Source organism: Dipodomys merriami, unplaced genomic scaffold, assembly GCF_024711535.1.
Source record: "Dipodomys merriami isolate MVZ:Mamm:240054 unplaced genomic scaffold, mDipMer1.0.p SCAF_8, whole genome shotgun sequence".
In the NCBI taxonomy this organism is placed as follows: Eukaryota; Metazoa; Chordata; class Mammalia; order Rodentia; family Heteromyidae; genus Dipodomys; species Dipodomys merriami.
Genome location: NW_027206401.1, coordinates 16785367 through 16809446, shown reverse-complemented (window position 1 = coordinate 16809446; position 24080 = coordinate 16785367). Strand labels below are relative to the sequence as shown.

General features: G+C 37.5%; 1 protein-coding gene across 4 annotated transcripts in view; it reads left to right on the top strand.

Moving 5' to 3' along the window:
* The window catches only part of Adgrg6 (adhesion G protein-coupled receptor G6), a 128420-nt gene that overhangs the window by 85735 nt on the left and 18605 nt on the right, over positions 1-24080 (top strand). For all 4 annotated transcript variants that reach the window (XM_070010937.1, XM_070010939.1, XM_070010938.1 and 1 more), the window contains 11 exons: positions 3817-3928; positions 5145-5209; positions 6643-6853; positions 8092-8263; positions 9619-9759; positions 12126-12245; positions 15990-16035; positions 17429-17535; positions 20403-20530; positions 21224-21492; positions 22592-22688. In XM_070010937.1, the coding sequence (XP_069867038.1) occupies positions 3817-3928; positions 5145-5209; positions 6643-6853; positions 8092-8263; positions 9619-9759; positions 12126-12245; positions 15990-16035; positions 17429-17535; positions 20403-20530; positions 21224-21492; positions 22592-22688 (1468 nt within the window). The remainder of the gene's footprint in view (positions 1-3816; positions 3929-5144; positions 5210-6642; positions 6854-8091; positions 8264-9618; positions 9760-12125; positions 12246-15989; positions 16036-17428; positions 17536-20402; positions 20531-21223; positions 21493-22591; positions 22689-24080) is intronic.

The following is a 24080-nucleotide window of genomic DNA, read 5'->3' as shown; positions in this document are numbered from 1 at the left end:
TGATGAAATTTCGTGGGTTAGAGAATACAATCCATGTGTAACAGAAGTCATGTTAGTAGCTGTGAATCTAAACAAATGAAGGAAGCAGGTGAGAGTACACATGTATCCCAACGGGACACAAAAACATTAAGGATTAGTGTAAAATGCATGAATAACCATCACTGGGATAAGACAGACTATGTGGAGGTGTGCATGTGAAATTGCCAACCAGGTAACGCCAAAGAGAGCTTTCTTGTTGTCACACATCTCTTTCTCACCTTCCCTGTTTGCATTAATGACACCACTGTCTTTGCAGGGGAAAGGCAGGAATCTTGGACCGTGATCTTGTACCTACCATCCACTCTCTCCAGTTCTTACCCCCTCAGATCCAACCATACCTATAGTACCACTTGCACATTCCCATTCATGCCCTCTTCCTGGTCACATCTCTATCCACACCACTCATTTCTACTCTCCCTCTTGACTCACTCATCACCTATATATTTTGAAAGATACCTGCATCTTTTCTGAGAGATCTTTTCTGACATCGTCATTTGTGAATTCATCACCACTTTTGAGCCTGCACTTCGTACTGTCAAGTTCCCTTGAGCACCGTACACATAGAAGACTATTAGCTTCTATTAGATTTATATATAAGCCTATAAATATTTTCTCCCAATAGTAATCTCTCCTGGAACTTATCCTGGCACATTTTACATCATTTGAATAGTTGTTGAATAAACAAACAAGTGAATCTTGGTGGAAATAGTTGTTAAAAGCTGATATTCAAAACTGTGAGCAATGAAAGCAATTGTTTTCAGGTTACTGAATGACTACAGTTAGGATTGGGAACTTTAGTAAAAACTAGGAGAGAAGAAAATGTTGATGTTTTACCTCCTGTGCACTTAGGGGGCTGACTTGGGGGAAGCAGGCACTTCTTGGCCTCTAAAAGGGCATGTAGGATTGTGGCCAGGTCACAGTGTGGTAAAGGAAGTAGGCATCTCCACCTCTATGACTATTCACCTCTATTATGTCAGCTCACACAGGTCCTGAAACTCACAGAAGTGAAAAATTCAAGTAATAATAATAATAATAATAATAATAATAATAATAATAATAATAATAATAATAAAGGCATTGTGTTCATAACCTCCCTTAGTAAATGGTAATTCCTTTGTACCACTGCTTAAAGACAATTTAAAAAGCAAAAAAAAAAAAAAAAGAAAGAAAAAATAATAAAATAATGTCCCAGGGTATTTCTTTTTACCATCCAGTAGGTTTACTTGTAGATTTATAGGCTCATTCTAGTTATCATAAATGTGGAAACCATGCAAGCTATGTTTCTTTGGGTTTGGATTACTTCTCTTAGTATAATATTTTTCCAAGTCTTTCCATTTCTTTAGAATGGTACACTATCATTTTTTTCTGATGGAAGAGTAGAATTCTATTGCGTATATATATCACATTTTCTTGATCCATTTATCCATTGAGGGGCATCTGGGTTGATCCCATGTCTTAGCTATGGTAAATAATACTGCAGTGAACATGGTTGTGCTGGTCACTTTAGGGTGGTGCTGTTAGTGTTCTGTTGGAGTTGCTGGGTCATAGGGAAGCTGTATGTTTAGTTCTTTGTGGAACCCCCATATTGCTTTCCAGAGCTGTTGAACAGTTTACATTCTCACCAGCAGTTAATAGAGTTCTCTTTTGGCCACATCCCCACCAGCATTTGGTAGTGTTAGTTTTCTTGATAATGGCCATTTTAACTGGGGTGAGGTAGAATCTCAATGTTATTTTGATTTGCATTTCTTTCATGGTCAGAAAGATCTCTAGAGACATTGAGACCAAAGGAGATATTCATAGGAATCAATCACAAAGGCTCAATAGCTATGTGCTTATGCTAATATGATCATATAAAATAATATTTTACAAAATGAACTCCTAGAAATGAAATAAGGCTTTTTGTTGTTGCTCTTTTTATTGTCATGTCCTTTTGTCTTGTTTAATTATCTTTGGGAGGGTTAGGGAAGGTATGGAAAAGGTGGGACAAAGGGTGAACAAATACAGCAGTGGTACTCACTAGACACTATATGGAAAATGAACTATACAACTTGTGGGTAGGGACAAGAGGGAAGAACTAGGAGAAAAATCAAAGCAGTGACATGGTCCAAAAAGAAATGTACTCATTACCTGAATTATGTAACTGTAACCCTTCTGTACATCACCTCTACAATAACAATAAAATATACTTAAATAAATAAATAAATGGGCTGGGAAGGTGGCTCAGTGGCAAAGTGCTTGCCTTGCATGCATGAGGCCCTGGGTTTGATTCCTCAGCACCACATGAGCAGAAAAAGCTGGAAGTGGTGCTGTGGCTCAAGTGGTAGAGCACTAGCCTTGAGCTGAAGAACTCAAGGCAGTGCCCAGGTGTAGCGTTCAGACCCCATGACTAGCAAAAATAAAATAAATGAAATGAAATGAAATGAAATGAAATAATAAGAGTAGCCATAACAATGAGCAGTCTATGAAGTCCCTTCAGGAAAATACCTGCTTCCTCATACAAGGGCTGTTTGTGCAGACAAGGGCAACCACTAATGCCATCCTTCCACATGCCGGAGTCACCACAAGGAAGTCTTGTGATGAATCAGGTTCAAGGGACCACTACCCGCTGTCCCCCAAGGCTATCTTCCCAACAACTCTCTGTGTACACACAGATAATTTCATTTATGCCACTTAAATTCTACAATTCATTGTTCTCTACAAGTATGTCTGTAAAGAAGAAGCTTCTACCATCTGAAATATTATAAGCTAACACCTGATAATTAAAGGTCAGACTATAGATGGGAAAGCAGTCTGCATTTTCAGTTGATAAATACAATACTGGCTCCCAGAAGGCCCATATGTTTTGTCAGTACTGAAGCTTGAGCTCCACTGTGGTTTTTGAAATGATGTTATTGTGATATTTTTTCAAAGAAGAAGAACAAGAGTCATTTATAGCATTACAATTATCCACAAAAAGTGGAATGATTTGAGGCTGAAGGGATGAGGGAAGACCAGGTGGGGTTGACTTACAGGAGCCCTTCGTGCCATTTCCCCAGGAAGCTTCTAGGCTGTAGGTACTGTAGGAACAGCTAGAATATTTCCATGTATGCTCAGTGAAATTTTCTATATATACCCACAGTATTTTGGCTTTCTCCTGCTTACCAAAAACATTAACTTTTATTTGAATTTTCCAGATTTGTTTTTATTTTCATAGGTTTTTTAAAACTAAATAAAATCTATTTTGAGCCAGGCACCAGTGGTAATCCTAGCTACTTAGGAGGCTGAGATCTGTGGATCCAAGTACAAAGCTAGCCAGGGCAGAAAAGTTCCCATGAGTCTCTTATCTCCAATTAACCCTTCAAAAACTGGAAGTAGAGTTGTGGCCTAAAGTGGTAGAGTGCTAACCTTGAGCACAAAGAGCTCAGGTATAGTTCCCAGGCCCTAAGTTCAAGCTCCATGACTAAAAAAAAAAAAAAACAATCTGTTTTACCAATAACTACCTGCAATTGATTTACACAAATGGTAATAGATGTTTTCTGTGTTTTGTACTTGCATGAGCTCATTATTATAGGATGGTTTTGTGAGATACAATCTTTTTTACATCTGAACTGTATTATATGTGTTAAATTCTCTCTCAGTTACAATGTTTATAAGCCCTGACTGTAACACATGGGTATGTTAGTATTATCACATGAAATAGACGTCTAATTACCAGCATTGTCATTTTGCATTGGTAAGGCCTCGTTAGTGTCCATGAATGGATGACTAGTTGCTGCCCTGGTCTTTCTTTTCTTGCAGGCATGTGTGCTGCTGTGGAGGAACCCAAAGGCTTTCACTGGCCAGCCATCTCTCCTTCGGAGTACAGGCAGCAGTGTCCCGACAAGCCTGGCTTTTTCGCTTCACGAACATGGTAAAAATGACACGGATGCTGGCCAGCTCCGCTTCTCCTTCCAGGGTTATCTGCCTCCCTAGGGTTTCCCAGGCTGCACAGTACTCGTACTTTTGCTCATTGAGAATAGGGCAGGAATCTTGCACCTTGTGGGGGTAGAAATAAGTAGAGTTTTTCTCCCTGCAGTATGCTAACGCCTTCTCCCCCAAAAAGATGGAAAATTTTAAAAACCAGAGGATAGTTCCACAGCCAAGTACCTACCTTGCAGAAGGATGAACCTAGTTGGGCTACATCCTGGAACATGCACTTAAAATCCTAAGATGTCATCACTATTTGAGGAGGAGAAGCCTCATGAAAGATGAAATAAAGGCAAGGCCCAGGTTTGGCAGTCTGCTGATAGAAGCTGTCAGGATGTCGAAGATTCCTCCCAAGTATCTAACAGAAACCACAGACCAGACAATTGCAGGGCTTTACCAAACAGTAAGTCAAATCTAGTGGGGGTTTTCAACCACACACACAGTTGGAGTTTTCTGGAGAACAATCAGAAATGGAAACTTCAGTATAAACATTTTCTTTCTGGAGGCTGGGAAGGTGGCTTAGTGGTAGAGTGCTTGCCTAACATGCATGCATGTGGCCCTGGGTTCAATTCCTCAGAACCACATAAACAGAAAATAATAGCAAAATTACATTAAAAAATAAAACTAGGCATCCATTTAAAAAAAAACAAAACACAATGTTTTCTGTCCATCAAGGGCTGTGTTTTGTCATCTGTAGGGAGAAAACTGAGGGCTTTAGAGATTTATAGACTAGAGCTATAAATGAGGCCTGATCTTTTCCTATCAGACAACTTTGAAACATTCTTTGGCTTTTCTCAATCTACATATTGGCTTCGTCGATATATGTAGATTATAATCTACTTTCCAGAGTAAAGAGAAATCAAACACAGATTTGACCAGAAAATTCACCAGAGCAGCATTGTTGATCAGTTGCTGTGCTTTGGGTTAAGATACAGAGTATTTCTGGGGTTTTCTTTCTATGGGGGTAAGCTACTGCACTGTATTTTCCAAGAAAGAGATTTTTGGTATGTGTTTCATTTCGTTGTGTTACAGCTTTATTTTCAAGTGGGAACTAGCCATGGATATCAAGAGAAATTCTGAAATTTATTAACTGAGATTGTCAGTTGTAATTTTAAGTGCGCAAAATATTTGACATATCCTTTTATTTGTGTGTTTTGTAGTTACCGCAACAATTCCAACTTATCCTTAGCCTACTGGGGGCCCCTGGTTCTCTCTGAATGCTCAAGTGAGTGAACAACTTTCCTTCAGATCCCAAAGACAACATGAAATAATCAGATATGTCTTGTTTTTTACTCTCTTTAGGCATGTTCTTCCGTTCTTCATATTAAAAATTAGGCCAATGATCTTTCAGTTAAGGTAGAAAGTCCTACTTTTTTTTAATTAATCAACGTACATTTTGATTCTATTCATTATTTATTTATTTATTTGCTTACTTTGTTGTTATTATAGAGGTGATATACAGAGGGCTTATAATTAGATAAGTCAGGCAATAAGTATACTTCCTTCCATACAATGACTTCTGTTCCCTCATTCTCTCCCAGTCCCTCCCTTTTGTCTCCACCTATGAGTTATATAGTTTACTTTCATCAGTGTCTAGTGAGCTCCACTACTGCACTTTTCTACCCTTTTTCCAAGTTCTGTACTCTCCTTACAATCCTTCTGAAGATGTTCAATAAGGTAAAGAAGACAGAATCATCAAAAACTAAGGGCAAAAAGAAAAGACGAAAGAAAGAAAGAGAGAGAGAGGGAGGGAGGGAGGGAGGAAGGAAGGAAGGAAGGAAGGGAAAGAAGGAAAGAAAGAAAGAGAGAGAGAGAGAGAAAAAGAGAAAGAGAGAGAGAGGAAGAAAAGAAGGAAAGAAAGAGAAAGAGAAAGACGAGATCTCTTGTTTTTTGCCTCAGTATGTATATTATTTCATATACAAATCTGAAGAGGCACTGATGCATTGCGCCTTTGTGTTTCTTTCCTAAGAGAATCCTGGTTTGGTCTCACTGTGTGAGTGAGGATATGATAAAGACACCTGCACATCCGTGTTTATTGCCACACTATTCACAATAGCCAAGATATCGAAACAGCTCAGATGTCCCAGAATAGATGAGTGGATCCAAAAAATGTGGTACCTATACACAATGGAATTTTACACAGCCATAGAAAGAATAAAATAATGTCATTTATAGGGAAATAAATGGTACTAGAACAAATGGTGTTAAGTGAGGAAAGCCAAGCTCAGAGAGACAAACGACTCATGATCTCTCTCATATGACGAAATTCAATGTAAAATACACTGGGATATGATAAATTATGCAGGATTCTATTCTTTCTTAGAAGGTTAAAATAGTAAGTAAATTCTAGAGAAGAATTAATATATGAATAGCTATTTGTATTAACATTTTTTAGTTTTACATTTTCCAACTGCTAAGATTCTCACTCAGTGATTCTGGGAGTATTTCTCTTAGACCAAAAGGTGAATACTTGGTTCCTCCAAGTTATTTGTTTCTTACTAAAGAAAAAAGTTACTCTTTGTGAATAAAGTAATATTGTCCTCCATGTACAAAACTTCTTCCACTATAAAATGAGATAGCTCTATTGTTTGCATTCCTGGAAATGCTCAAAAGCCATAGATAAAATTTTGTGCATTGTTTCTTCTGCTCCTTTTTCAGTGGAGGCAAACGAAGTTGCCAATCAGATTTTAAACTTAACTGCTGATGGGCAGAACCTGACTTCTGCCAATATTAACAATATTGTGGAACAGGTCAAAAGACTTGTGAGTAAAGAAGAAAATATTGATCTCACGCTCGGCTCCATGCTAATCAACATCTTTTCGAATATCTTGAGCAGTTCAGATGGTGATTTGTTTGAGTCTTCTTCTGAGTAAGTGCTTCATTATTTTTAAGCTGGAGAGTCAATATGTTGAATGCATGTGTTGTTTTATGACTTATACTCTGAATTCTTTAGACTTTATCATTCAGATCTCTAAAAGATATACAGACAGTTCCCAAGCTCATTCACAAAGCACTTATTCAAAGCTTCCCCTTTTTTAAGAAATATAATTTACAATTTGATTAGAGTTAGCCCTTGGGAAGATACATAAATAGTCCCCAAGGCACAACTCGTATATCATGATTAATACATTTTTCATCTGAAAATAGTCTAAAAGTTAACCAGTTAACCAGTGATGTGTAAATTCATCTCTATAAGTCTACAGTCCTGTGATGTGTGGTGCAAACTGCTACAGCTATGTGGACTTCTACATGGAGATGTTTAGGGTAGATTAAAATGTAGCTGTCTTCATAGGGCCTACACAATTCATTTATTAATATTAATACGGTATCCAGTTATTTCATTTAGTATTCAAGTGTTTAATTTTTCTGTTTGTTTCCTTTCAATCGCATTTCTTGGATGAAAATTAAATATTTGTTGAAATGTATTCTCAACTTAATTTATCTCCATCAGAATACTTGCAAACACTTTTCCAGTGTTTGGCAGCTCCTCAAACCCTTTTACACTGTTTCCTTTGATTGTTGGTATGTGATCAGGTGGAAGGGTATTTTTTCATGAGAGGAAAGAGACGCTGAGAAATGCAAAAGCAGGCTTGAGTTTTTGGTTGTTGGTTTTTTTCTTCACTTTCTTTTTTTTGTATGCCAGTCCTGGGGTTTGAACTCAGGGTTTGGGTGCTGTCCCTGAGCTTTATTTGTTCAAGGCTAATATTTGAGCCATAGCTTCATTTCTGGCTTTTGGAGGAATTGAGTGGGGGGGGGAGGAGTAGTTTGTTGCACATAAGAGACTCATAGACTTTTCTGCCTGGGTTGGCTTTGAGTCATGATTCTCAGATTTCAGCCTCCTGAGTAGCTTGGATTACAGGTTCAAATAATCAGCACCCAGCTTGATTTTTTTTCCTACAGCAGACATTTCTCTTGCCTATGCATCTGGTACTGCAACTTTGTTTAACTGATATTATTATGGCTTGGGATAATCTTACAAGTATTTATATTAATATCAGAAAACTTAAAGATAATTTATTTGATTTGTGCCATGCAGCAAAACATGTATATTTAAATCCCTTTAAAAAATCATGTGACTTAACAATTACACGATTGTCATTTCTTTAGAGCTTTAAAAACAATTGATGAATTGGCCTTCAAGATAGACTTAAATAGCACACCACGTGTGAATATTGCCACGAAGAATTTGGCTCTTGGAGTATCAGCCCTGACCCCAGGGACAAGCGTAATTTCAAATTTTAGCATTGGTCTCCCAAGCAATAATGAATCATATTTCCAGGTAATGAGTCAGTGCTTCTATTTTTGTGAACTGATTAGACAGAAACAAACTTGATAATCACTTAACAGTTACTACTTCAAAGAAATCTTGGCCCAAAAGGTAGCAGGAGGTCTGAACCCTGTCCCAGTTTAATGAATCAGTGGCATAGGTAATGTGGAAATGCAAGCGAGATCTATTTCATGCCTTGGATGATGGAGGTTGGTTGCCTTCTGTAAGAGATGATATGTAGTTAAATATTAAAGCATGAATCAGAGCTGTCATATTGGGAGTGGGGTGAACAGCAATTCAGTCTGAAGAAAGACCTATATTTAAGGCCCAAAGGTGAGAAAAAACCCAGGGCTTTTGCTTTGCCAAAGACTCTCTCACCATTCCCGAAGCACTTGTTAAAACTGATTGCTGGACCTTGTTCGCATTGCTTCTAACTTAATAGGTCCTGAATCAGGCCCTGAAATTTGCAGTTAACAAGCTCCCAGATAATAGTGAGGCTTATGAAGTGAGGATCACATGTTGAGAACCAATGATGAGGAGGTATGAGAATGGTAGGCCACAGGAAGGCTGGACAGGTCAGCTGAGGTCAGATTAATGGAAAGCTCATTCTACACATTAAAACTACAAGCCTGAAAATAACTTCCAAATGTCAACCATGTGCCAGACAATGCCATTCAGCAGGGCATCAAAATGGGAAATAAAAAACACCCATTGTGATCTGGAAGACTATTTGGAACATCATAGTTCTCGAGCGTGGAGATAGACCACACTGAACACAGGAAGTCAGGAAGATTTTACATGCTGATGTAGAGTGGGGCTCTTTATCTTTACCTCCATATTTTAAGAATGAAAACTCAATGGGCCTTAGACTCATTCCAAGAATATAAGAAAATTCTGTGGCTCAAACTACAGTTTCAGGAAAAGTGGGATCTCATAGACATAGAAAATGTTCATAACACTTTCACTGTTGCTCCCTTGCATAGATAACTAAGCCTCTGAGATCAAATGAGTTACTTAGGCCTCAAGTGCTCTCTCTCTCTCTCTCTCATTAAAATTCACCATATATTTTGAGGAAAATTTCAGAACATGACGCCACTAAACCTAATAACATACTCGAACATGTTGACCAATCTATAGATTTCTTATGTTTCCTTACTAGAATCAATACATTTTCTCTTTTGCTGCAAGAGCAAAGGAGAGCTGGGCTCTGCCCACGGAAGGAGGTTATCCAGGGTGGGTTTGGCCTGCTGCAGAGGTTGCAGGCAATGCTGGTCCTATCTCAATAGACACTTGCTTAGCATACAGAGTACATTGTGTTATCATGACAGCCATATTGTGATTGCTTCACCTATGTCTGTGTATGACAGATGGATTTTGAGAATGGACAAATGGATCCATTGGCTTCAGTGGTTTTGCCTCCAAATTTGCTTGAGAATTTAAGTCAAGAAGATTTGATGTTAGTTACAAGAGCACAGTTTACTTTCTTCAATAAAACTGGACTTTTCCAGGTAAAGCCTTCATTTAATTACTATTTTTAACCATTTAAAATTGTTTCTTTGTTCACTGGTAAAAATAAAGGTTCGTATTCCTTTGAAATACATCAGGAGACATAGAATAATTGGTTTAATAGAATTAGTTACATTTTTTTATAAACAAGGTTGAATTCTAATGGAATTAATTATATTTTTAAAAATAAGGTTTTACAGAATTGTTTCAGTTTCACATAATATGCTTATTGAAAGGATATAGTTATTTGGATTTTTAAAATCAAATACCAGACTAAGACCAGCAAGATACAATTAGGAATTTAATTGGTAATAAGTTACTATTCATTATTTCTCTGTTAATAATATTTTATGTCTCTAGAGTTAGAGCATTTGTGTAGCGAAAGGAAAGGCTTTTTTCCCCTTAATTTAGCAGGAAGCAGGGTTTACATAATGAGCAACATTCTTGGCTTTAATCAGTTTTCCCATTAGTACTTCAAATGACCTTTGGCCTTCCCACATCCGCAGAGTAGGGTGGCATTGTGCTAAGTACATATTATCATTTTTATTGGCATCAGTTCTAGATACTAGAAGGTCTACTGCCAGCAAACACCGGTGACCTCCGGTTGCCTTTATGACTACAACCATCCATCTAGAATAGTTTTGCTGAACCCTTTCTTAATAATAAAACATATCTATTTAATCTAAGATACCTATGTATATCAAACAACATGGCCTGTGTGAGAGAAAATTACAAGTCTCAAAGCTAGTGGAATTCTCTCTGGTATTTCCGCCCAATACAGCATGCAGGTATAGGGCTGCACTCTGTCAGTCCCAGAACTGAGGAAGTTGAGGTAGCTGCATCTTAAGTTTGAGATGATATAAAAGGACCCTATCACAAAACAGGAGAAATAAATAAATTACATAGCATCATAGTTAGTAACTAAGTTGACAAATTAAAACTTGTATCTGCAACATGTTTTAGGAATAGATTGTATAAAATTTTTGTAGCTTCTAGAAATATAATTTATATATATATAATTTATGCAGGCAATGTATTCAGAAGGATATCTAGCTATGAACATACATACAACTGCATTTTTTAAATTATTTCAGTTCCAGATTTATAGGAATCCCAACTTTAAAAGCAACAATACAATGTACAGTAAGAGTCGTAAAATGTGAATGATCAGAAGGAGGGGTCCAGCTCAGAGGAGAAAGTTTTGCTTCCTCTGAGGGATAAGGGTTGCTTATTAGAGTAGTATGGATGGGTCACTGTTTTCTTTGAAACCTTCTTCTCATCATTTTCTGTTCTTATTCTGTATCTCCCAATCAAACTCCAAAACAGGTTTAGAGTTTTTTCAAGTAAATTTATATCAGAGTAGAAAAATAATACCTAATAATAAAGGTTCAATGGCAATCTCCTAAGACAGAAGCCAAGATCTGAGGAGTTGGTTTCAGTTTGGTTTTGACAAGCACTGAGCTCAGGGCCTTGACCTAGAAAAGCAAGTCACACCTCACCATAATTAAAAGGCCGGTATGAACAACCCATACCTAACCTTTCTCACAGTAAATTTCTGTATAAAATTAATTAAAAAGGAACCCAAATAGGGGTACTTTTATCAGGAATTTAAGAACTCTTACGATCACTCCAAAACAACTGATTTATGAGCTGGTGGGTGGAGAAAAGTTTTGGAGATTTGATAAGCCCAAGAGGAAGAAAATCAAAACAACTACAAAAACCCAAGAGAAGTTATTGGAGTGACAGCCTGTTGGTCCAAATCATTTTATAGCACAGATTCATGGATTTGATTTCCTGACCACCTTTTTGCTGTAAGCAGTGTGTAGGTACTGGCAAGTTTGCCTTCAGTAAAAGAACATCTGTGTGATACTTGATCCAGTAGAAATAACACTCAGTTAACATGTCAGCTTGTTAGCCTGAATGGGAAAGATTAATTTGCTTTTGCCTTTTTTTAAATACCATATTTCCTTCATATTCCTTTAAGGGAAAACAACTCCATCTGTTTTCTAGAGTAGGGAAATGATCTAATTGTTTCACAGGTTTTTATGAGTTTATATTATTGATGAGGCTGCATTGTTTCAGTTGTTATTTAGCTGACATCAGCCACTACAATCAAGAATGGAGTTTTATGAACATTGCCTTAAGAAACTGGCTCCTCATGTTCCCTCAACATATTTATTATAATAAGGGAAATAGCAATGCTCCTGCAGGAAAGTCAGCAATTGGGTGTTATAAACAGGATGTTGGAGAATTGAAGATCTTAAGTATAAAAGTTGCTGACCACTTTGCTTATTTTGGAGCACCAAAGTGAAATAGAAGTGTGTACTCTTGACTAAGGCACGCAATTTTTTTGTTTTTCCTTGGAAAGGATGTAGAGCCGCAAAGCAAGGCCTTGGTGAGTTATGTGATGGCGTGCAGCATTGGGAACATTACTATCCAGAATCTGAAGGATCCTGTTCAGATTAGAATCAAACACACAAGAACCCAGGTAAGAAGATGCTTGTCAACAGCAACTTCACACAGTGCAACTTGTTCTGGAGAATTGTGAGACTCTTTCTTCCTATGTGATAAGAAGTAACTAGCAATTTTGAATAGGGAAGAAACCAGTCTTCCAGAAGAGTTAGGCGGCACGTACAGTCCTCATCAATGGCTGGGGAAAGGCTGGTGTTCTCTGAGACTCGGCAATCAGGGAAAGAACAGGAGTAAAGAACAGGGCTCCGATTCTTAAGAAAAGACATATACTGCTTTGAATGCATTGAATACAGACACAGTTACACCCTTGGTTTGAACACAGAGCCTTATGCTTGCCAGGCAGGCACTCTACCAATGAGCCATGCCCTTTTTCTCCTAGTTATTTCAAGATAAGATCTCAGTTTATACTAGGTCCACGCCTGGGGCACGATCCTCCTATTTCAGGCTTCCTGCTATCAGTGAAAGGCAGGCATGTACTACTTACTGCATTCAGCTTTTCCATTGAGAGCATGTCTTGCAAACATTTCTATTTAATTTTTTTTTTTTTACTTTTTACTTTTCTATCTGGGCTGCCCTGAAACCGTGATCCTCTTGATTGCCGCCTCCCACATAGCTAAGAAGACAGGCGCATACCAATGCTGCCCAGCCCTTGGTGGAGATAGGATCTCTTGAATGTTTTGCCCAGGCTGGCCTTCACCTCTGATCTTTAGCACCACTCCTCTGAAGTAGCTAGTATTACAGGCGTGGGTCACCCGTGCCTGGCTTCGTTTCCTTTGTATATTTAAAGTCAGGGCTAACTGAATCTGGGAAAGCCAACGTGGGGAACAAAGGAGAGTGGGCTTACTCTTTAAAAGGTTAGATGGTTGGTAAAAGTTTGACAGTGTTTGCTTTTCTTGTTTCATTGACCCTTGCCACAATCTGTTTAGCTGGTACAGTTAGATGGGGGTTCTTGCTGTCCTCAGTGACCCCAGAAAAAAGTGTTCTCCTTTTTATAGAGTGTCCCAATCATCATCCTGCCATCTCCTCCCAAGTCAGGAAGGCAGGCAGAAGAGAACAGGGTGATGAGGGTTAAAGGTCAAAGTTGAGTCATCAAAGAATCCATCTTGCTTTGTCAGGAGCCCTCAGAGACCCCCGTTCTACCCTCTTGCCTCTTGTGCCAGCCCCATTTTTCTTGTGTAAAGGAGGATTTCCTTTGTGCTTTCCCCTGTAGTCAAGCATATGTATTCCAATTTGTCATGTGGATCATGCTTAAATATACAGCTCAGTAGCTTTCAGTATATTCAGATTGGATATCATTCTTTTCCAGAAATTGTCCACCTTGCCCAGCTGAAACTCCATGTCTATGAAACACTGACTCTGCTTCAGCAGTGTGTATTTCAATTTTCCATTACTATTGATACGATTCCTCTCAGTGGCTCGGAGGAATGGAATCATATAGTATTCATCCTTTGTTTCACTGTGCAGAATGGCTTCAGGCACAAATGTCAGAATTTTCTCCCTTTCTCAAGACTAGATAATATCCCGTTGTATATGAATACCAGGTTTCAGTTATTTATTTGTCCATGGATGCATACTTGGGTTACTTCTTCTACTTTTTAATTACATTTTGTGAATAATGTTACTATAAGAACAGCTACATACGTCGTAACCTACAAAAAAATAGATAATGAGATTGTGTTTGAGGTTACACAACAAGCCCAAATTTCTTAACACAGTTTAGACCAAGCACTGGCAGGGAAAAAAAAGGTGTTAACCAAATGAAATTTTAGAATCAAACACCTTGAATTCCTGTGTGTGCAGTACTCAGCTGATACTGCCAGCTGTGTATCAATCATGCTGTGATTTATAGAATGTTTTACCTTAGTTTTGTAAAAAAAAAAACAAAACAAAACTATGGCTTCCAAAAGGCAATGATGATCAAAAAAGCTTGCATGGTATATGTGTATATATGCTACATTTAAATGATGAAGTAAAAAGTATACAGAATTTTTTTTTGAAAACAGCATGTCTTCGTTGGAAGTTGGATGGCATTATGCAGAAAAAAATGAATCCAGCCTCTACATTATTTGATATAAAGAGCATGAATTGAGACTCGAGCTTTTCCAAATGTTGTGTGAAAATTTTACATATTCAATATCTAAAATTGAAAAACTTTAAAAAATTATGAATTACTTATTGTAATGGAAACAAACCTTTGTTTCAGTTTTTAAATCTTTGAAAATTTCATTTGGACAAATTTAGTATGAATAAGTTAAAAAATAAAAACAAATCTAGTTTTTGATAAGCTCTATCAATGTGTAGTAATTTTTGTGACAGTAACGTAGCCTACTCTCATTCAGGTTATAAATGTATGTATGATATAGGTATCCTGAGTATTTGTATCATTTTCTGTTTTTTTAATATTTTTTATCATCTTTAAGTAGTTGTATAAAGGAGTTGTCATTCACCAAAGCAGTTCGTGAATACAAGGCATCTCGATCAACGTCACCCCTTTCAACAATCTCATCCCCTCCTCCCCACCCACCTCTTTCCTTACTTATCTTAATTTTAGGTTGTGTCTTGAACTTTTTTGCTATTTAACAAAGCAGTGTATAATGCATCTTGACCTGGGTCTCACTCCAACACCTTCACACACACCCCCTTCGACCCACTCCTTCCCATTCCTTCTCAATTCTTGTTTGCATCCTCCCCTCTTCCCCACTTCATTCTTAGCCTTCTCCTCTTGGCCTCCCCTTCTTGCAAGTACCCATTTCCTGATCCTTATTTTGTTGGGCTTTGACTTAGTCTTTTTTTTTTGCGAGCCATGGAGCTTGAACTCAGGGCCTGGGCACTGTCCCTGAGCTTCTTTTGCTCAAGACTAGCACTCTACCACTTGAACCATTTCTGACTTTTTCTGTTTATGTGGTACTGAGGAATTGAACCCAGGGCTTCATGCATGCTAGGCAAGCACTCTACCACTAACCCAGATTCCCAGCCCTGACTTAGTCTTTTCAAAAGAATTGTACTATTTGCACTCTCCACAGAGTCTATTATATTTCAGTTAATTCATTTGTAACCCTTGCTTACCATCCAGTGTGTTTACATGTAGATTTATAGGCACATTCTAGCTACCACAAATGAAAGAAACTGCGCAACCTGTTTCTCTAGGACTGACTTACTTCATGTAATATATTTTCCCCAGGTATTTCCAGTTCCTTACAAATCGTATATTAGCATTCTTTCAATGCAAGCGTAGACCAAATTTTCTAGACCCATCCATCCACTGAGAGGCTTCTGGGCTGAATCCATATCTTGGGAATGTTCAAACACTTTAGAAAGCAGTGTGGAGGTTCCTCAGAAAACTAAACATAAGTTTCCCTATGACCTAGCAATCCAACTCCTGGGCATTTATCCAATAGAGCACAAACAAGGCTACACTAAAGCTACCAGCACAACCATGTCCATCGCAGCATTATTTATATCATCCTGAATATTTACCTTTTCTCAATGGTGGTCTCCTTGAAACCATATAGCTATGGATCCAAGAGTCTACTATAACTGATTTTCACTTGAATCTCTGTAAGAGAGATTTCACCAAAATTTCCTGAGGTTTTTAGGTGATAATGGTGTGTCTAATACTGATGTGTTGTTGTTGTCATTGGTTTTGTTTTGTTTCAGTTTGTGAAGCCTTTGTTTTTTTTGTTCCTATGTCACATTCTAATCATATGTTTTTAAAATTATTCTCAATTCAATTCACATGTTTATTCTTTTGTTAATATAGGAAGTGCATCATCCTATCTGTGCCTTCTGGGATCTGAACAAAAACAGTAAGTTTTAAAATACTGACAGTCTTAATATGGATCAAAACTAAATTTTAAGCACTGTCATTCATCCACACTTCCTTTTATTTCATGTCAAACCAGAGTGAGTCACAAGATTAAGTGTGAGGGCAAGTAAGCTGAAAAGTTGAGTTTAAATAGCTTGGGAAATGAATTCGAATTTCTGTAATTTTTTGGTTGCTTTAAGAAGAAATAGGCATACTTGATTCATTTTTTTAATGAGACAACTTCTCCAGTTTCAGACAACCTCTCCAATTCAGTCAGTGAAATGCAATGTGTATTTCACTGCCACTTTTAGCTGAATGTGTATATGAGTGTGGTCTCATTCTCCTAGTATACATTTGAAGGGATTATTGAAATGCATGAGTCACAGTTGGAAATTCAACTTTCAGACTTCAAATTTTGAGGTATGTGGAGAAGATACTAATGAAAGGTAAACTCAAGACTAATTGGAAGGAATACAGAAATAAATTGCACAGCTCTAAAATGTCATTGAATAATAAAGACAGAAGGGCACAATGGAAGAATGAATAGGTTATTAGGCACAGAGGGAGAAATGTCCAAGGTGATGCATGTATGGTGTGATGAAACCTCACATGATTCTGTCCTGAGTGTCATCTACTCCAGGCTCTCTCACTGTAATTATTCTGGCCTAGTTTATTCTGATTCAATGTTGGCTACTGTCATGGTTAAAAAAAAAACAGAACCAAAAGAGGTGACCAAACCCTCTTTTTTAAAATGTTAGTCTTTATTACAGCTGGACAAGATTTTTGTTGTTGTTTTCAGTTTAGAGTCCTGGTGTACTCATATATACTATTAAATATTACCTTGTATCTTTATATGTTATTCAGATTAGTGGATCTGTATAACACCAGAACTTTCACATCAGATGCAATCTAGCCATTTGTAATGACTCATCACCATGCATGAACTGAGTGGTACATACTAACATATGCTTAGAAAGCATATGTTCTTTGTTCTTACATCTTCACAAAAATGTAGACTGATCCCTGGGGACAAAAGTGTGTTGTTCCCCAGAGGGTTCATTAGCATGTAATGTATTTGAGAAAGAATAGTCTTGGAATAGAAGATCATTTTAATATACTTGGACATTTGTAGAACACTATTGAAGGGAGAGTTTAAACAAGAGTAGTTTGAAATTACCAAGTAGAACATCGCAAACTCTTCACCCAACACAGCACTGGTGTTCTGTGATGCTAGTGTCTAATTTAGATATCAGTAGTTTTAAGAAAATATCTATTTTACATATAAACTCTGGAAGGCAGAAGAAATGTGAGCAAATCCTTCTATGGAGCTCATCCCTTACAGAGAAGACCCTGGCATGTTCATGTTTCTTCACTCATTGTTATTTTGCTTACAGAAAGTTTCGGAGGATGGAACACATCAGGATGCGTTGCACACACAGACCCAGATGCAAGCGAGACAATATGCCTATGTAACCATTTCACACATTTTGGAGTCTTAATGGTAGGGGAATCACTAAGCTTATTTCGACATGAAATAATTTTCGTCATGAAATAATTTCGTGTGTGTGTGTGTGTGTGTGTGTGTGTGTGTGTGTGTGTGTGTGTGTGTGTGTGTGTGTGTGTGTGTGTGTCTTTTAAAATGATCTATTGGGGAAATTATTCCCTGATAATTTCCATGTGGATCTGAAATCCTGATTCTTCAAGAGACATCTAAATAAATTAGTTGAGTTCATATGTTTAAAAAATGTGAAAGTAATCATAAAAAGAACTCCTATCTTTTCTTGTCGCATTTATCACGATGGCAAATAGTTCCAGAAACACTAGAATCCTCATGAAACTCTTCAATGAACAGAGAATTAGAGTCAGTGAAACAGGGAGATGGAAGGTGGGGAGGTTAAATGAGAAAATATTGGTGGTTATATCAAGCAGTGCAGTGGAGCATATCAATACTGTACTGGTAGGTCAAAACAGTCGCAGTTTGGAACCATGAGTAGTTGATCTCTAAGTCCTTACCCAACATGACTTAGAAAATTGTCTCAACTTTTTTTTTATTGTGAAAATACTGTACTGTGCAGAGGGGTTACAATTACAAGGGCAAGATAATGAGTACATTTCTTATCAAGCATTGTAGCCTCCTCCTGTCTCAACTTTTAAAAACAAGTGGTCCCAGCCTTTACTACTATGGAAGAGAACTGTAAATAGTTTGATCAAAACATCCTGCCTTCCATTATGACTTAGCATGTGTCATGACTGTCACTTGCAATCACATCCTATGCCAGGTGATTGCTCTCCTAACTATGGCAGCCTTTTAGCACCATTGGTAGCTCGGGTTAGCAACTTCTATCCTGCAGTAGAGATAAGCATGGGAACTCTCCCATTCTCAGGACTTCATATCATTCTTTCCTTCCTCTCTTCCTCCTTCCTTTCCCATGGCCCTGCTTTTTAATCTCACAGACCAGTATGCTCAAGTTTCAACCAGAACTTAGAACTTTGTTTTTCCATCCCACCAAATGCTCAAGACCCATGTCCAAGGTCATGGGATGTTAGAATTCATCCCTAGACCGACAACTTTATCTTTAAGTTAGTATACTGATGTTTTCATAAACACCTTTCTGATATCCAGAGCCTCTAGAATGCAGCATAGTCATCATTTTGGTAGAGTTTTTATTTAGGACTAACCCTATTTGTTTTTTAATAGAGGAGAGTTATATGAGTGGAGAGAATGAAGCTTTTCCATTTGGAATCCAAGACATGAGGTTGTGTTTATCCCGTCCCTAAATCTCACACCCTTCTTCCTGTGGGGACTTGGAGGAAGCAGCTCTGAGCTGTTAGATGTGGTATTTGGCTCCTGAACCACTTGGCCTATGTAAATGGCCATTGTCATAAGGCAACTCTGCAAGTTGTAACTTTCCTGACATGCTCTGAGGATAAGAAAAAAAAGTCATTCTAAGAGGTGATGATCACAGAAAGTAACTTTGTTAATGTTCTCAAAGTATAAATCATTTTTTCTTAACATTAGAGCATGAAAATGAACAACTAAACTATGTTGTGTTCCCCTCTAAGAATGGTAAAAGTTTGTGTATTTTTTAGTCTTTTCTTTAAAAATGACACTTTGTACTTTTTCAGAAAATACTTATTTTTTTACAGTCTCTCAGATAAATACACCTCTGCTTAATTTAAATATTTCAACTGTGTATGTATGTGTGTGTGTGTGTGTGTGTGTGTGTGTGTGTGTGTGTGTGTGTGTGTGTGTGAGTGAGTGTTTGAGCATGACTATGTGGTAACTTAGGTTAATAAATAATAGTGTCAAAATTGACTATCCAGAGAAGACTGATATGCAACAAGATTTTTAGCTGCCAATTACCTGGGAATATCCAGTTCCTTTATATCTTACTTAATTTTTATTATGGATTTATAAATGCATGTCACCTTTTCTGATTAAATAGTTAAATATATATGTATGCATATATATGTATGAATATATATCCATATCTGTATCTGTATGTGCATGTGCCTACAAATGTACATCCAAAGGTATACATTTTAGTGCTGTTGTTCCATTTTCTCTGTTGGCTGGTTTTGTAAGATTATAAGCTGCTGAAATCCAACCTTTCCAAAATGTTATCCTTTCTGGCAATGTGTCCATATCCCTTCAGCTTTTCCAGACCACCAAGACTTTGATTTACAGACTCTGTTCACTTATAAAAGATATTCCAAGTCTACATTTTCCCATGATACATTCACCCAAAATTGTATCTTCTCATCTATAAATGTGTGAAGAATTTACTGTCCTCTCCTGCATTTCTCTGTAGTAAAATTGACTTTCCTATTTTTGACAGTGCCATCTTTCATGTTGACCAGTTTAAGGAGATAAAGTTTTCATATTTTCATTCTCTAAAAGTATAAGACAACATGAGAATTGTGTGTGAGTTGAATATCTCTAAACAGCCTTATTTGACTTAATTCTGGATCCTTCAAGACTAATTTATTTCTGAGGTTCAAGGGATCCAGGAATAACTGAACTGAATGAGTATCCTATCAGGAATCAATTGGCACTGGATGACACCCTATCTTATGTGCTGTGGATACCCCATATCCTTAGAGTGAGGGGGATACCTGCTGGTTTTGCTCTGCATTTTCTTCTGGGATGTAAGACTTTGGGTAAGAAGGTCATAAAAATAGATGTACTTCCCACCCTCTAATAATGCGTTGTTTTTCTTCCATGGATCAAACCACCAAGTGCAATCAATGGTAATTTCGATGTCAACATGCATAATTAGCCCTTGAGTGTGAGCTGCCCAATGTGATCAGGGGAAATTGTAGCGACACAAAGAGGAATTCTTACCACTGCTTCCCATATTTTGTTAGGACCTTCCAAGAAGTGCTTCACAGATGGATTCAAGAAACACTAAAGTGCTCACTTTCATCACTTATATGGGCTGTGGAGTATCCGCCATCTTTTCAGCAGCTACTCTCTTGACATATGTTGCTTTTGAGTAAGTATTTTGCTGTCTGCTAAGTCTAGTCCTAACTGTGGCAAATACGAAAATTGTTGGAAGAACACTGGACTTAGAAAATGGTTTCAACTTTCAAAAACAATGCGATGCTCCATGGATCATGTTGGATGGCTCAGTGTTAGTGTTTAGATTTCCCCTGAAATATATCATTCACAAGAATTTTCAGTTGGGGAATCTTATAACTATCATTTCTGCTTCTAAAATGTATTCAGATCTGTTAGGTTTGTTTATGTGAAAACTGAAACTTTGGTAAAATACTTCCCATATTGTAAAACATGAAAATATTTGCTTCACAAATCCTATAAAAATCCATTCCAAGAGGAGAAAAAAAACTTTGAAAAGGGATATTAAAAATTGAAACTTTAATAATATTTATGTAAACTGCCTTTTAATACAAAAATCATTCTTACAACTCTAGAATTGTTTCTGGATTTTAAAAAAATGTCTGGAAACCAATTCGAAATTTTATAAACAATCAGGATACAATTAATTTTACCCTGCCACCTACTCATAAGTATTTTTAGCCTTCCCTTAGTGGAATCAAGACATAACGATGGGGGCTAACTAAGCCATCTCAGAACTAGAAAGGAGAGGTATTTTTACTCCTGTGCTTAAAAATTACTTATAGCCATATTAGCTGCCATATATACTTCCTGACTTTTTGTTTTTTAGGAAATTGAGAAGGGATTATCCCTCCAAAATTTTGATGAACCTGAGCTCAGCCCTGCTCTTCCTGAATCTCATCTTCCTCCTGGATGGCTGGATTACCTCTTTTGGTGTGCACGGCCTATGCACAGCTGTGGCGGCCCTGCTGCACTTCTTCCTTCTGGCCACTTTCACCTGGATGGGGCTGGAAGCAATCCACATGTACATTGCTCTCGTGAAAGTATTTAACACCTACATCCGCCGGTATATCCTCAAATTTTGCATCATTGGCTGGGGTAAGCTGCCTGTGTTCTTTCTATCACATACCTTGCTCAATCTTCATAGGGGAAAAAAAAATCTTATTTCTAAAGCACAGTCCTGGGAAGGATGTGGATGAGATAGTCATATCCGACACAAGGGACATCCTCAGCACTGTCTTTTTAAAACTCTCCACCCGTATTCACTAAATTCAAGAATAAAGGAAACACCTCAGCTACTGAGTCACCAAAAACTTATTTCCTGAGCTCAGCGCCAGCCCACCCAAGTCCAAAGGAGCAGCTGGCAGATCCTTATGCTTCCAAATAGAAAGTCCTGCCGAGACTCCTGGTTGTGCTCATCCCTACAGGAATTGAAAGAAGCATTTTATTCATGTGTGTCCAGTGATGTCGCATAGAGGATTCTTGCTTTGAACTTTTTTACCATGAATCCCGAGTGGGGCATGGGATGGTCACGTGGGCCTGTTGGCAATCTTCCCATTGAGCTCCTTCATCTCCCTTGGTTTCATGTTGGGCCAGGCCTTTTAGAGCTCCCTCACAAAACTTTTTCAGAGGGCAATATAGAAGCCTGAGATATTCCCAAAGTGTTCCAGTCGGCCCTTTAGGAGGCAGTAAAACCATCTTTTAGGGAACGGAGGTACACATATTTCCCCCAGTGAAATACACAAGGGAATAAATACTTCATTGCTTATTTGGAGACCATAAAGACTCAATACCCCTGTTGCTTTCCCTACATACTTTCTCTGAAAAACTTACTTTCGTATCCAAAAACAAGGGGCAAAGTATACAGCAATTGCCTTATCTGCTTGAACTCTGGCAGTCTAACAAGATATCATTAATGAAACCACACTGGCTGATGCTTGATTCATTACAATTTGGTTTCGGGCTCTTTAATGATTTCCAAGCAAACAGAATATTGAAGGCTAAGTTTGGGCTGTTGGATGTTCTACACCAAGGAGAAGCTTTTGTTGTTGACTTTAACTGAATTCCCAATTCTAACATGTTTGTGCCTGGGACCTGGAGAGTTTTCTTTCTTTTCTCTTTCCTTGCCATTCTCAGTCTGATACACAGTTGTGGTTGCTGCAGGAGAACTAACTTGTCTGTGGTCTTTGCATAACAGGTTTGCCAGCCTTGGTGGTGTCAATTATTCTCACAAGCAGAAAACAAAATGAAGTTTATGGAAAAGACAGCTATGGGAAAGAACAAGGTGATGAATTGTAAGTAATGCAAATTTGGGGGATTATTCATGATGGGCAAAAGTCCCTTGCTTCCTGAAATTTAATGCCAATTTCTATGCCAGTAGTAAGGCTCTTGTTTTAAAAGACTTTAGTTCATTTGTATGAATTTGTCTCAGTCTCTGCTAGGACAGAGATAATGATTTTAATGCTCTGGAATATTTGAGTTGCATTTCTATATTAACAATAGATTCTATCTTAGAACATTCAGAAGAAGCCTATAATACTACCTTGTCTATTCCATAACTCTCTGATTTCCTCAAGAGGACATACATCTTTGAAGGAGTCCAACAGTAACATCAGTGCCAATATGAATGGTAGATGGAAATGTAGGGAGTGGAAAGAAAAGTATGTTCTTGAATATTTGGGGAAAAAAAACTTCCTTTCAGACCACGAGGTCTTTGAGATTAAGTTTTGTTCAATGTAAGCAGTTGTGTCCTATTCCATCATTCATATTGAGGATATTCAGTATCTGTTGACTGGAAGAATGATTGAAGAAAAAAAAGAGCTTATTGCTGAAATGAGTCTTGAGAAGCCACATGCCAGCGTACATTTCGTGGATGATCAACATGTCTATATCCAGACAGTTGTCTAACACATGTCTTTTTCCATCATGAAAGGCACAACTTCTCCTTTCATATTTCTAAAATAGCCTTGAAAACATTCAACAAGGACCAGGGGGGGAAATGTTGGACCTAAGTCAGGAATTTCAGGATCTTTGAATAACTTACATGTGTGGAGAAACCTTAGCTCCAGGGACAAGCACTAATATATACGAAAAGTAGAACCCAACAAATAACTTTTTTAAAAAGGGAACAAGAAAATCATGTTAACCAATTCTTATAGAACACTAAAGTTCCACTTGGTACATTGTTATGCCATCAACAATGCTCATTTATTGAGTATTAATTATATTCCAGGAGTCTAATAAGGTTCTAGAATCCAAAGATGTTCAAGCTTTGTCTCTGTGAATGACATATTTCACTGTGGAATATTCCAGAAGGATGACTATTTATACTAAAATGTTAAATAAATTTGATTTCCTTCAACTATCTAATTTTGAGATGTCTAAAAATTTCCATAGCTTAGATTAGGTACTAGGACATTTGCAAATTATATTTGTCAACTTTACTCATAATATAATTTGTACATATTGTAGTTTTTCAGTTTCTTGAATCTATTTTTGATCTGTCACTCTAAATATTATCTCATTAAAGATGCTTTATCATTAATGTCAGCTTCATAGTCGTGCACAAAAAGTGTCTATGTCTAAATCTTACAATTGTATAATAAAGCCCTGTCCCAACTAACCCATTGTATTAGTAGTAATTATTATAACTATTATAATGAGCCAACAGTTCAGTGTGACACATT